This window comes from Nematostella vectensis, chromosome 2 (assembly GCF_932526225.1).
Source record: "Nematostella vectensis chromosome 2, jaNemVect1.1, whole genome shotgun sequence".
In the NCBI taxonomy this organism is placed as follows: Eukaryota; Metazoa; Cnidaria; class Anthozoa; order Actiniaria; family Edwardsiidae; genus Nematostella; species Nematostella vectensis.
This window is the reverse complement of record NC_064035.1, coordinates 4374634-4389586: the sequence shown is the minus strand read 5'-3', so window position 1 is coordinate 4389586 and position 14953 is coordinate 4374634. Positions and strand designations below refer to the sequence as shown.

At 43.8% G+C, this 14953-nt stretch overlaps 1 protein-coding gene across 8 annotated transcripts in view; it reads left to right on the top strand.

Moving 5' to 3' along the window:
• LOC5508904 (nesprin-1-like) overlaps positions 1–14474 on the top strand; it is a 77595-nt gene extending 63121 nt beyond the window's left edge. For all 8 annotated transcript variants that reach the window (XM_048723804.1, XM_048723807.1, XM_048723806.1 and 5 more), the window contains 19 exons: positions 140–375; positions 673–1008; positions 4246–4578; positions 5121–5273; positions 5791–5961; positions 6081–6407; positions 6912–7084; positions 7320–7455; positions 7678–7989; positions 8152–8309; positions 9362–9536; positions 9777–10100; positions 10495–10821; positions 11372–11704; positions 12157–12219; positions 12334–12600; positions 12837–13160; positions 13630–13773; positions 13925–14474. In XM_048723804.1, the coding sequence (XP_048579761.1) occupies positions 140–375; positions 673–1008; positions 4246–4578; positions 5121–5273; positions 5791–5961; positions 6081–6407; positions 6912–7084; positions 7320–7455; positions 7678–7989; positions 8152–8309; positions 9362–9536; positions 9777–10100; positions 10495–10821; positions 11372–11704; positions 12157–12219; positions 12334–12600; positions 12837–13160; positions 13630–13773; positions 13925–14020 (4388 nt within the window). In that variant the 3' untranslated portion in view covers positions 14021–14474. The remainder of the gene's footprint in view (positions 1–139; positions 376–672; positions 1009–4245; positions 4579–5120; positions 5274–5790; positions 5962–6080; positions 6408–6911; positions 7085–7319; positions 7456–7677; positions 7990–8151; positions 8310–9361; positions 9537–9776; positions 10101–10494; positions 10822–11371; positions 11705–12156; positions 12220–12333; positions 12601–12836; positions 13161–13629; positions 13774–13924) is intronic.
• Positions 14475–14953: the final 479 nt, after the last annotated feature.

Genomic DNA, 14953 nt, shown 5'->3' with positions numbered 1-14953 from the left:
CTAAAAATGATTACTTTTGCTGACGTTTCGGGGGTTAGCCTTTCGTCGGAGCAAAACTGCTTCACCCTGTTACTCTTATGCTCTTACCTTCAAGCTATTATAGGTTCTTGATTGGCGTTTTTATTTTGTAACAACCCAGGTAATGCCACGGTGCATTCTCAAGTCACCGAGGTGACAGACCGCTGGCGTGCGGTGCGCCAGGAAGCTCGTGACGAGAGGCAGAGACTGGAAAAGCTGCTGCGCTCGTGGCGAGAGTACCAGGCTGACATGGACGACCTCGTCGATTGGCTGGTCAGCATGTTGGCGCACATGCGCAATGAGGAAGTGGCGGCGACCAGTCTGGACATGATTGAAGCCCAGCTCGACAAGCTCATGGTTAGTGGATTGCTAAAATGAAACAATATAGAAAATGAATAAATGCTTGGAAAATATAAGTAACCTATTCGGAATGTATTAAATACAAATAAGAGTGTGCGTCACCCTCCTCACAATTCAGATTCATGAAATGAGAATGCGAGGGTGGTTTTTGGTTATTTGTTAGTTTTAAGAAACAAAGTATAGTTGTTATAGTTAATTGATCATTGTTGCTGATGTGGTTACCAACTTTAAGATACTTTCGAGAAAAGAAATACATAGAATTCCCATCACCATCGGCTTCCAATTGTTCACCAGCAATACCAAGAAGACATCGAGCGCCACCAGCTGACCAAAGAGCGCCTGCATGAGGCGGTGTCAGATCTGCTTGAGTTGACTAGGGGCGAGACTGAAGGTCTGCGGGAGAGTCAGATCAGTCTGGACGAGAACTGGTCCGAGCTCTGGGCCCTGCTTGAAGACAAGGAGGAGGAATTGCTACGACGTCGCGGCGACTTACTGGTGGTGATGTTACTCGGTGATCTGGCTGAGCTTGACGCCTGGTTTACGGAGACACGACGGCTGTTGGACCAGCCTGTTATTGTGGTTGGCAGCAACTCCTTTCTGGAAGCAAAACAGCAGCTTGAGACCTACAGGGTAGGGACTAATCGTGTATCGTATGACTTACAGTTAGCTTGAGACCTACAGGGTAGGGACTAATCATGTATCGTATGACTTACAGTTAGCTCGAGACCTACAGGGTAGGGACTAATCATGTATCGTATGACTTACAGTTAGCTCGAGACCTACAGGGTAGGGACTAATCATGTATCGTATGACTTACAGTTAGCTTGAGACCTACAGGGTAGGGACTAATCAGGTATCGTATGACTTACAGTTAGCTTGAGACCTACAGGGTAGGGACTAATCATGTATCGTATGACTCACAGTTAGCTTGAGACCTACAGGGTAGGGACTAATCATGTATCGTATGACTTACAGTTAGCTTGAGACCTACAGGGTAGGGACTAATCATGTATCGTATGACTCACAGTTAGCTTGAGACCTACAGGGTAGGGACTAATCATGTATCGTATGACTTACAGTTAGCTTGAGACCTACAGGGTAGGGACTAATCATGTATCGTATGACTTACAGTTAGCTTGAGACCTACAGGGTAGGGACTAATCATGTATCGTATGACTTACAGTTAGCTCGAGACCTACAGGGTAGGGACTAATCATGTATCGTATGACTTACAGTTAGCTTGAGACCTACAGGGTAGGGACTAATCATGTATCGTATGACTCACAGTTAGCTTGAGACCTACAGGGTAGGGACTAATCATGTATCGTATGACTTACAGTTAGCTTGAGACCTACAGGGTAGGGACTAATCATGTATCGTATGACTTACAGTTAGCTCGAGACCTACAGGGTAGGGACTAATCATGTATCGTATGACTTACAGTTAGCTCGAGACCTACAGGGTAGGGACTAATCATGTATCGTATGACTTACAGTTAGCTCGAGACCTACAGGGTAGGGACTAATCATGTATCGTATGACTTACAGTTAGCTCGAGACCTACAGGGTAGGGACTAATCATGTATCGTATGACTTACAGTTAGCTTGAGACCTACAGGATAGGGACTAATCATGTATCGTATCACTTACAGTTAGCTTGAGACCTACAGGGTAGGGACTAATCATGTATCGTATGACTTACAGTTAGCTTGAGACCTACAGGGTAGGGACTAATCATGTATCGTATGACTTACAGTTAGCTTGAGACCTACAGGGTAGGGACTAATCATGTATCGTATGACTTACAGTTAGCTTGAGACCTACAGGGTAGGGACTAATCATGTATCGTATGACTTACAGTTAGCTTGAGACCTACAGGGTAGGGACTAATCATGTATCGTATGACTTACAGTTAGCTTGAGACCTACAGGGTAGGGACTAATCATGTATCGTATGACTTACAGTTAGCTTGAGACCTACAGGGTAGGGACTAATCATGTATCGTATGACTTACAGTTAGCTTGAGACCTACAGGGTAGGGACTAATCATGTATCGTATGACTTACAGTTAGCTCGAGACCTACAGGGTAGGGACTAATCATGTATCGTATGACTTACAGTTAGCTTGAGACCTACAGGGTAGGGACTAATCATGTATCGTATGACTTACAGTTAGCTTCAGACCTACAGGGTAGGGACTAATCATGTATCGTATGACTTACAGTTAGCTCGAGACCTACAGGGTAGGGACTAATCATGTATCGTATGACTTACAGTTAGCTTGAGACCTACAGGGTAGGGACTAATCATGTATCGTATGACTTACAGTTAGCTTGAGACCTACATGGTAGGGACTAATCATGCATCGTATGACTTACAGTTAGCTTGAGACCTACAGGGTAGGGACTAATCATGTATCGTATGACTTACAGTTAGCTTGAGACCCACAGAGCAGGGACTAATCATGTATCGTATGACTTACAGTTAGCTTGAGACCTACAGGGTAGGGACTAATCATGTATCGTATGACTTACAGTTAGCTTGAGACCTACAGGGTAGGGACTAATCATGTATCGTATGACTTACAGTTAGCTTGAGACCTACAGGGTAGGGACTAATCATGTATCGTATGACTTACAGTTAGCTTGAGACCTACAGGATAGGGACTAATCATGTATCGTATGACTTACAGTTAGCTTGAGACCTACAGGGTAGGGACTAATCATGTATCGTATGACTTACAGTTAGCTTGAGACCTACAGGGTAGGGACTAATCATGTATCGTATGACTTACAGTTAGCTTGAGACCTACAGGGTAGGGACTAATCATGTATCGTATGACTTACAGTTAGCTCGAGACCTACAGGGTAGGGACTAATCATGTATCGTATGACTTACAGTTAGCTTGAGACCTACAGGGTAGGGACTAATCATGTATCGTATGACTTACAGTTAGCTCGAGACCTACAGGGTAGGGACTAATCATGTATCGTATGACTTACAGTTAGCTCGAGACCTACAGGGTAGGGACTAATCATGTATCGTATGACTTACAGTTAGCTCGAGACCTACAGGGTAGGGACTAATCATGTATCGTATGACTCACAGTTAGCTTGAGACCTACAGGGTAGGGACTAATCATGTATCGTATGACTTACAGTTAGCTTGAGACCTACATGGTAGGGACTAATCATGTATCGTATGACTTACAGTTAGCTTGAGACCTACATGGTAGGGACTAATCATGTATCGTATGACTTACAGTTAGCTTGAGACCTACATGGTAGGGACTAATCATATATCGTATGACTTACAGTTAGCTTGAGACCTACATGGTAGGGACTAATCATGTATCGTAGGGCTTACAATTAGCTTGAGACTTAAAGGGTAGGGAATCGTGTATCGTATGACTTACAATTAGCTTGAGACCTACAGGGTAGGGAAGCATGTATCGTAGAGCTTACAATTAGCTTGAGACTTACAGGGTAGGGAAGCATGTATCGTAGGGCTTACAATTAGCTTGAGACTTACAGGGTAGGGAATCGTGTATCGTATGACTTACAATTAGCTTGAGACGTACAGGATAGGGAAGCATGTATCGTAGAGCTTACAATTAGCTTGAGACTTACAGGGTAGGGACTAATCATGTATCGTAGGGCTTACAGGTACAATAGTTAAGACATTATCAGATCATTTCCTCGGTCAAGTGAAGATTCCATTGCATGATAAGGTTAATCATTTCTAATTCTCTGTCGTTTTGTCGCCTGTTCTTTTATTTCTTTTCATTTGATATCATCAATCGAAAAATATTTAGTCATATCAAACACCAATTTAACACTCTTGTTTTAATTGTTGTTTTTTGCCATAGCGAATATCCAAGGAGCTTGAGTACAAGCAGCAGGGTTTAGACAAGCTTAGCGCACACGTGCAGGAGATTAAAAGCGACAGTAACGAAGGCCCAGCACAGGAAGTCCGTGATGCCTTGCGACGTCTCAGCAGCACTCGGTCCCAAATCATCACGGTCCTGTCGGAGAAAGAGCAGCGATTGAAATACGGGTTAAACCGGTGGAGCGAGTTTGAGAAGCTTTATTCCGAGTTGAGACACATCAATGAGTGGTTTGAGAGTCGGGAGGCGGCAATGGGGCGATATCAGAAGATTGTCTCGCGAAAGGAGTTTAGTATAGCGCTGGAGGACGTGAAGGTGACGATGCAAGCAAATAAATAGATCTCTGAAACCTTTAAACCCACTCACTCAACTGACTCTCCTGCATTGGCAAACTCACACAAAAAATGTGAAGATGTTGCTTATGTGGTATTGGACATAGTAAGACGCGCGTGTGGTCACCAAGATAAATCGGCCAAACAAGCGAAAATCACGTTTTGATTAACACGAAATTCATAACTAAAGGAGATTTTGTCGCGTTTTGATGTGCACTGAATCGATTCTTTGCATCTTTATTGGTTTACTTCCCTAAACTGTCAAGGTGGCAACGGTAACGCGCGTTACACTGAATACTCATCAATTGGCAGACAAAAAGAAAGTTGCAATTAGACCGGTTGGGACCAAGGCTTCAAGCCTGAATGTGACCCAAGCTCATGAATTGGAGAGAAATTATCCAAAGTATTTCATGTTTTTGTCTTGACAAGAAGACAATTACATGTTTTTTTCCACAATACCCAAATAATATTATATTTTTAACAAGTTTGTAACAATGTGTTTTACAGTATCTTCTTTGTTTTCAGGCAATGAAAGGCTTTCTGCGCACGCAGAAGCAAGCGGTACGTGAGATTCTTCAGTTCGGCAAAAAGCTGATCGGCGATTCTTCAGTTGATCAGGATGACCTTCAGGAATGGCTAGACGGGGTGGAGGAGCGCTGGGATGAGCTGAACACTAAGGTGTGTAAATGTCTATACCATCCCCCATTTGGTCAGAATATATTGATATAGTACTAGTACTTTAGATCCACGTACCCTTAATCTAATCGTTCTTATCCAAGTCGCACGTTATTACTTGGCTCGAACATTATCACATTCACATTCAACTTGAGCCTCATGCTATCACTTTTCTCGTCTCATATTCTCTTGTGAGTTACACGTTCTCACTCGATTCAAACATTCTCTCGTAAGTTTAGCGTTCCCACTCGAGCCACACATTTTCTTGCGAGTTACCCTATTTCACTAGAGTCACCTATTATCTTGCGAGTTACGCATTCTTGCTCGAGTCACATTCCCTCATGAGTGATGCGTTCTCACCTTAGGTCATACACTCTCATTCAAATCACACATTTTCTCCTTAAGTTATGCACTCTCATTCTAGTCACACATTTTCACCTTAAGTCATACACTCTCATTCGAGTCACACAATTTCACCTTAAGTCATACACTCTCATCCGAGTCACACATTTTCACCCAGGTTGACGATTACGAAGTATGGCTAGACAGCTCCTTGCGCGCCGTGGAGGGGTATGAAGATGCCATCACAAACATCTCCGCATTCCTGGATACAGCCCAGGAGGCTCTAGACACTCGCTTAGCCGCTGGTAGCGACATGGAAGCACTGCAGGCACACGTCTCTGAATTGGAGGTTTGTGTGCTGTTTGCTGTGTGATGTTAATTATTCTTTGCATTCGTCCTCTTGACATGCGTCCTCTTGATATGCAAATACTTTATCACCAACTCACTGGTGTTTGCATTTGTAACCAGGCCCTACGCGATGGTCTGGAAGGCGCTCGGGAGAGACTGGACGAAGCGTCCGAAGTAGCCGCCCAACTCGCTCAGAATAGCGACCCGTCTGTGTCCAGTCAGTTTAGAGTCAAAGTGAGTCACGTCAGTGATCGGTTTCAAAGCATCAGCACACGACTTCAAGAAAAATTAAAACAACAAAGTGAGCTTTATAACATGTGGCACGATTTCCGACGCGCCTGCGCAGATCTTGTGGCTTGGATCGAGAGCCAAGAGGTACTGCTAGCGGAACACGTGACGGTGGACGCCCCACTTGCCGCTCAACTACAGCAACTTCAAGCTTGCAAGGTAATCAAGCAGCACGTTGTATTGGTACGATGTACATTTATGTTAATACACGCAGGTTTCTTTCTTCCATTTTTCTTTTGCTATTAATCCTCAGAGTTATTTGGAAAGGTTGTTTTCCTTTTCGCTTTAGTGCATCAAATGATACAGGGCTTGTAATTTCAGAATTTACAGCATTGTTTGGTACAGTGATGTTGTGCTGGTTAATGTGTCGTTAATGTGCTCGATGTTGGCACAAGTTGTCGGGTTTTTCACAAAATCACGAAGTCTGCCTTTCTGCCTGACATTACTGGATGATTTTAGCAATGTTTTTTTTTCTAGCACTGTGACCACCATGATATTGTTACTTTATCGAATCCACCCCTTTGTCTGACGTTAACGATACATTAGATTGCAGGCTTTAGCTATTAACTTTTTCGTTTCGTGTACTTCACCACATACTTTCCTCTGATACGTTAACGATGCATTGGTTAGCAACGTTTGCATTAAAGATAGACTGGTTCACAGGACCTTGAGGAGGACGTGGACCTGCACCGGGATAGCCTCTCTACCGTCAACATCCTCGCAGACAAGCTGAAGTTCCGAGTGAACCGCAGCGCCACTTTTATCACCCCTCTCAGAGCAGAGGTGACTAAGCGATTTAACCAGCTGAAAGACGAGTTAGCCGATAAATCATCCAGGTATAAGCTGTAAACACTGACCAAATAGCCTCTCTGTTTTACATCGGCTTATCTACATAATCTATTAAGAGTACACCTTCACCCTACATGTACTTATTAGGATAACCTAAAAAGTGGGGCCTGCCCAAGTGGTAGACCTCGCTGTAAGGGCTAGAGCTGCTCTGCCGCCGTCTCAGAATACTTTCCTTTACATTCTGTCAATCACTTATTTCGTTACGACACTTTCAATCCCCAGGCTCCGTGAGGCAACACGCGATTGGATTGAGATGCAGAAGACTGTGGATGAGTTGAATTTGCGACTTGATGAGGCTCACGTGACTGCTGAAACTTCGACTGAGCTTGAGGCGGACGATGGAGTCAGCATACTTGAGGTGAAGAACATCAAGCTCTGGTACTACCTTTGATTACAATAGTAGCGCATCAAATTATAGTACTGCCTTGTTAATCTATCATTGGTTACTATTCATCCCAGCGTCACATACATGGGTAAAAACTTTTTTTGCTGGCTAAACCTGGAGCAAGTCCAAACCACATTCGAAACCTGGGACTCCTGATAATAGTTTATAACAGTTTTCGTCTCTTTTTTTGTACAGAATCTATCACTAGAAGCTGATGACTCCCAGCGTAAGCTTTCAGAACTTAACCAGAGCATGACCGAGAGACCCCTTGGCTCCTCAAGTGACCAAACAGACGGCATTAACCTACAAATAACAGAGCTCACCAATAAGTGGGGCGAGCTGAAGAGCAAAGTAGCGGGAAAACTAGAGCAGAATCGCAAAGTAACGGCGCGGCGCCGGGAACTGGAGGAAAGGCATTCGGCGCTCAAGAACTTTCTTGTTTTGCTAGAATTTGAGGGAAATTCATGGAAAGACAGTTCTGCTCGTGCCGAAAGGCTTCAGATTGTTGTAAGTAAAGCCGCTAGAATCAAACTTTCTTCCAGGACAGACTAGCAATCCAGTACTGTTGTTGATTAAAGAGAGCGTTTCTAGGAACGAATTCCACTTGTTTGTTTATTAAATGGAAGTGTTTCTAGGCATTTCTCTAATGTCGTTGTTGTAAATTTTCAGGAATTCCACGATAATTTTGACAAGTACCGCTCAGACCTGGCGACGCTGACGAGCCTTGCTGAAGAGCTGGATCAAGAGCGTTCTGCTGACAGTCCTTACAGGGCGAGCCTTGAGGAAAAACTCAATAATCTCAGACCACTATGGAAGGACGCTTGCAGGTACTGGACCTCTCCTTTGACGCTTTTAATATGGGTCCGAATGGTTGGCAAACTTTGCTATAATAGTCCGACTGGTATGGTCTTGCCACTCGGAAACCGTTCGTCGCATCGTCGGGTGCTCGGCGGTGCGAAAATATCGTGGACCCAGGGTGTGTTATAATAAATCAAGGGAGCTTTTTATATTTTTTATCACGCAAGTTTTCTCTTTTTTTACCTCGACCTATCCAAATGGCAAAAATTAACCATTCGACTTCAACCAAGCAAATATTCATTTGTACACTTTATAGCAATTTTATAAGAACGCGCTCTCTGAGTTGCACGCTATCTCGTATAATAAACAGTATCCACATGAGATTGTACGAGTTGATGCGCGAAATGGCCGCAGGAGACACACATTACAAAGTGATTACATCGTACGTGACACTAGCGAGACAGTTTCATTTCAATATAAGTTTGACCCTGTCTCCACGTATACGTTTTCGTTTGAAAACGCAAGCTTTTTGTTACGGATACGGGTATCGTCCACACGGAAACGCGAAAACGCTGACCGAGAACGGAACGATTTGAAAACGATCTCCAGAGTGAAACAATTTGAAAACGATCCCCTATCGGACGAAAACGGAACCTTTCGAAAACGATGGCGTGATTCGATTTGCGCGCGCGATGTAAACAAGCAAAATAGTGGGTCTACGCATGCGCTGTAGAGCATTTTATCGTTTTCGTATCGTTTCTGCGTTTTCGTGGGGACGGGGTCGTATCAAAATGGAAACGCTTCGTGTGGACGCGGATCTTTTTTGAAAATGGAACAAAAAGGTTGCGTTTTCAAACGAAAGCGGATACGTGGGGACAGTGTCTGATGTTATGACATCAAAATTCATCAAAATAGTTGTCAACTAAAAATTGTTTGTGTAGACTGGGGCTTTAGATATTCCGATGTAATAGAGCGTTGTTGTGTTTTTTAGTCTAGTTTTAGATTCTCAAGGGCTGATGCCTCCAATTAATTTGGATGTGTACCTGCCGTGTAGAGGTCCCTCATATTTTCTTTCTCTAAGGTTGTTGGACGAATACAAAGACCACGTGAGTCATCAGAGTGAAAGGTCCCGGATGTTCCACCGCACCTGCAAGCAGTTGTTGATGTGGATGGATGGCTTGGAGTCGCACACTGGGTTCGGCATCCCCGCGTCCTCAAGCATTCAACAGATGAAAGTACACTTTGAACACGTCAAGGTCGGTATCCGAGAAAAGCGCTAAATAGCTCAAGGTACCTTTATTATTTTAACAGGGGAAGGAGGCTGGGAAGAAGATAACTCAACGTTCGCGCGTTAGAAATGTGTGGGGTTTTTTTCGCATTATTCCGACGGTTGTGCTTGTACAGTCTGAATTTGCCCACATGTATGTCTGGCTGTATTTGCTTTTGTGTCTTGTCTGTGGTTGCTTCTTTATATTAATGGTTTATTCCTTTTTTAGATGTGTCAGAAAGAGATTAACGCTAAGCGGCCTGACTTTGAGTCTGTGCGCGCCTTGGGTGAACAACTCGTGCGCGAGTGTGCGGGTGTAGTGGCGAGCGAGTGTCGCGTAGAACTCGAGGCTGTCGCGCAACGATGGCAGCTAGTAAACACACGCGTGACGAGTAACCAGCAGCGGCTTGAGGTCGCTCTGAAGGACTGGCAGGAGTACACGGCGTTGATGGAAAATGTCACGGTTTGGCTGCGGGACAAGGAGAAGCACCTAAAGCGCCCTTCTACTGCCACCAGTCTCGTAGAGCTCGACAGAGAGCTGGACGCCGTCAAGGTGAAAACTGGAAACTGACTTAAAGAGTCTCACTCAGCCCTCGTTATTATTTCGTTTTAAAATTTAACAGTCGATTTTGTAGACCTTCCTTATTAACAGCCACACGATTAAAATATTGATAAATAGTATAAAATTTGAATTAGAGATAAATAGGAGGTCAACAAAAACAATAAAAAGGTTTTGTCAAATAAATGGAATTTGAATAGGCCTAATTTTCTACCTTGGTCTTTAACCTAGCTGCGTCATCTCATGCTAGGGGAGAACGCCGGGGAAAAAAGCTGGGGCGTGATAAGATTGGTTTTCTACTCATAAGCGGGAATTAAAATGTCTTAGATTCCCCTAGTAACGGGCGTGGTAACATTCATATCACCGTTCCGAATGAATTTGTTTTCAGCGAATCGGTAAAGAAATCGATGAGCGCAAATCACAACTCGAGTTGATAACTCGTCGCGGGGACTTACTCGCAAACTCGACCGATCAGTACGAGTCGGAGCGAATCCTCAAACAGATTAACTCGCTGTCGACCCTATGGCAAAGCGTGTGTCAGCTGGTGGCGTCCGCCATGACCATCATACTTGATGTACAAAAGCACTACGAGCTGTTTACTCAGCTTCATGAGCTCTTAGATGCCTGGCTCAATACTGTACAGGCCTCCGTGTCACGTGACCTGGAGGAGTCCTTCCTCAGTAGCCCGGATGAGCAGGGAGACACTGTTTTCCAGGTAAGCACTTGAAGGCTTTGGATGTCACAATATATTAGCACTTGAAGGCTTTGGATGTCACAATATATTAGCACTTGAAGGCTTTGGATGTCAGAATATATTAGACCGCAGTATATCGCAAGTATATGCTAGTATATCGAAACATAGTTTTGAAGAGAGACAACGAAAAGTTCTTGAGAACTTATTTGTTTCCCATACGTAATCCTCGTTTGGTATTGGCTCTTTCTGTTGTTTTTTTCCAAATTTGGGCCGTGTGCATTTAAATAGTTTTGGAGGGTACAACGCCGTTACACTTTGCGTCGAGGAGCTTTTTTTAAGTCAAAAAGACTTGATTTTTGCTCCTTTTGAATGCGATAATTGATTCTTCAGGCTATATTATTAGGGATGTCGTGAATGCATGACTAACGGGTATCTACGGTATACTGTACATGCACGCTTAGGATGGGTATTAGCGAATAACTTATAACGTATAATTTCATCTCTAATCCTTTTTGATAAAGCATTAAGTAAGTGCACAACTGAAAAAGTAAATCTTTTGGTTGCGTTTCAGGTTTACGTCGCGGACATTGAGCGTCATGAGTCCACCCGGACACAGATGAACGACAGCGCGTTCCACGTCATCCGTCGAGGCAGCGGGACCCCGTATGCTGACCACGTGACCATGATGCAACAGGAACTGAATGATCGCTGGCGCGCCTTGTGTCAGCAGCTGGGTGTGACGTATAAAAAGGCAGAAGAGACCAAGTTCGGGTTACGAATGCTCGAGATTCAACTCAAGCAGCTTAACACATGGATGACAAAACTCGAGGACAGGCTTTTCTCTGTCGCAGCGCGTGGCACGTGTGAGATTAGCGAGGCGCAGAAACGATTTGCCGACTTAAAGGTAGGTAGATAGTGAAGCTAGTGAAACAGAGGCAACGCTACATGGTGGCTGGTTAGAAGCGGGTATTCGTGCCATTGCAAATAGGGTTGGTGTACAAAATGTGGAAGGGTAGTAGGGAGAAGCTGCAAAATATTGTGAGGGGGAGTAAGGTTTAACATACGTATCTGTGCCGAATAGTAAAATAAGTGAGGAATGGGAAAGGTGAAGTAGCCTTACATGTGTTCTAGTACAAGTTTTATTATAAGGAGATAGGACCAGGTACTAAATGCGAGAAGAATGGGGGATAAAACTGGAAGCCGAGGGATGCTAGGAAGACAGGAACGTGGCGGTGCCTAGTAAGGGAAGTTCGCATTCGTGTTTCCAAGTCAATAAGTGGCTAGCCAATTTACCTTACCCCTTGTAGAAATCGATATCAAGCACGGTTTTGTCACTGTTTTCTTGTGACTTTGCAGTCTATGCACGAGGATGTCGAGGAGCACGCGAATGACGTCAGGATTGTACTTGGACTCTGCCAGGTAATCGCATCTCACAAGCAGACATCCTCAACATGCGCATGCACCTTTCTTTGTTTTGCTATTCAAAGCTGGCCCTATATAATAAGGTTCCTCGTGTATTTTCCCATAAATCAGAGACTACAGCGCGACCGTACTGCTTGCCCCACTGAGGATAGCCGTCGAACGCTCAATGCCACTCGGGAGAGCTTCGAATCTCGATGGGAGGCGGTTCGTAAGAATGCTGAATCGAGGCGCCGACAGGCCGAGGAGAGACTGGTGCTTTGCAGAGAGTACTGGAACGAGTTTCGGAAGTTTGTTGAGTGGTTGGGAGAAACTGAGAATGCGCTGAAAGCGGAAACCTCTGGTCAGGAAAATGCACGTGCAAAGCTCAACACTTACGAGGTTTGTCATATGGTTGTGTTCGCTTTAAACCTACGTCATCACGACGTATTGCAAGTAATATATTCTTCCCTATAAACACATCACTTCCCCGGATTAAAGAGAAGTTTCTAGCATTTGATGATGTCTCGATTGGGGAACATTTTGTTTGTTGTTGATTTTGGGAGAGAGCGTTACGTTTATTTTACTAAATAAATCTCCTTTTTTATTTTTAATTTTAAACTCTTTTTGCTTTGAAGGCTTTTCGCAAAGACATCACGTCACATCATGCACAGTTGCAGCGTATCGCGTCCCGCAGTCGTTATCTCGTCATCGATTGTCGACCTGAATCGGTTAAAGACGTGCAGACAAGCGTCGAATCGATCAAGACTCGCTGGCAGGCTCTGTCGTCCAAGATAGAAGACCTGGCCAATAAACAATCCAAGCTAACCACGAGGTCGGAGAGATACGAGGCGCTCAAGAGTGAAGTCGTCGCGTTTGTGACCGATGCCGAGTTGAAACTAATAGCACTAGATCCGTTCACTTCAGAGCAGGGCACAAAGACCCAGTTGGGCCAGCTGAAGGTGAGGCTAATAGCACTAGACCCGTTCACTTCAGAGCAGGGCACAAAGACCCAGTTGGTCCAGCTGAAGGTGAGGCTAATAGCACTAGACCCGTTCACTTCAGAGCAGGGCACAAAGACCCAGTTGGGCCAGCTGAAGGTGAGGCTAATAGCACTAGACCCGTTCACTTCAGAGCAGGGCACAAAGACCCAGTTGGGCCAGCTGAAGGTGAGGCTAATAGCACTAGACCCGTTCACTTCAGAGCAGGGCACAAAGACCCAGTTGGGCCAGCTGAAGGTGACCAAGCCCACTTTGCACACGGAAGCAGCAGTCAACCCCACCCCACCCCCACCCCCCTTCGCTCACGATGCATGTTCTGTGGCATGTTGTTCTTTTTTTTTCGCTGAGGCGATTATAACTGCAACGCCAATTCAGCGCAGCTGTTTATAAATGTCAGCAGGCATGTCACCTTGATTCTGTTTCTTTGAAGGCGCTGCAGCGAGAGATCAACAAGAACTATTCCAAGCTTCGCACATTTTTGCAGGAGGGGAAGAGGCTCCGAGAGTCCCTGACCAGTACAGAGTACCAAGCCGTGCAGAAGACCTTGGATGAGCTTAACTCAAGGTGGCAACAGGTAAATGCGCTATTCACTTCGTCACGCTACAGCCACAAGTCACGATGAACCGTCACGTCACTCCGTCACGCTACCGCCACAAGCCACGCTGAACCCACTCCAAAGCCTTTGTTTATAGTTTTGTTGTAACACAATTTTGTTTTCTTGGCAGGCGTTGCATTGTTGTATGACGTGGATTCTGGATCTCGCTATACCAAACGCCTCATCACCCCCACCCCCACCAGACAAGTCACCTACGCCCTCCTGACGACAATGATGATATCCGAAATAGTTCGTCTAATACTTTATAATAATAACAAGAAGTTATACGAAAAATTTTAATAAGTGCTAGATGTATTATACGTCTATTATATATATATATATTAAATAAGCATTAATAGTTTCACAATTTTTATATAAATCACACGTTGTGTGTGAAAATAATATCAGTTTTAATTCTAAAACCTTATTCCGTTTGGACATATTAACGTTGTAAATTGCTCAATATATTTTATCTTATATATTAGCGAAACCCTAGTTTGTATTATAATAAGCCATAATGATTTCAGTGATGTATATATGACGTGAGGTATATGGGTGTACAGTGGATAAAATAATATTTTTATATGTGTTTTTATGACGTACAGTTGTGTAAATAGAATCCAGTCGTCAAATGTCCAATATTTATAAATAAAGTATTAATGATAATTTATTGAACAAAAGTTTGTAGTTTTCTCTTGATAATGTTTACCTTGAGAGTTATGCTTTATTTTCCTGTTTGGGGAAGTGTGAGCCATCGACCATTGTACTCTTGATGGTCGGACACGACAGGATAAGGTTGGAACAACCTTAATCTCTTACTGTGCTTTAAGTAAGTCCGCTAACTCACCCTCATAATTTCCAAGCGAAAAAAATGCATTTTGGCTTTCATCAGTCAAAATACTTAAACTGTTTTCATTGGTCCACCATGGGTTCACCAATCAAAGGATACTTCAAAATTGATTGACAAGTTGTTTTTTTTATTTTTCACTAATTTTGATTTTCGCCCTATGTTTACCGTAAAATCGATAGGGACAAATAAAGAGCTTGGGCTACCTGTGACCAAACCAACCAAGATGGAGTAAGGACTGGAGACGGAATTGTATTGTTTGAACAAATTATAAATTTTGCTTGTTATTGTAACGTTATTTTTGAGTAACAA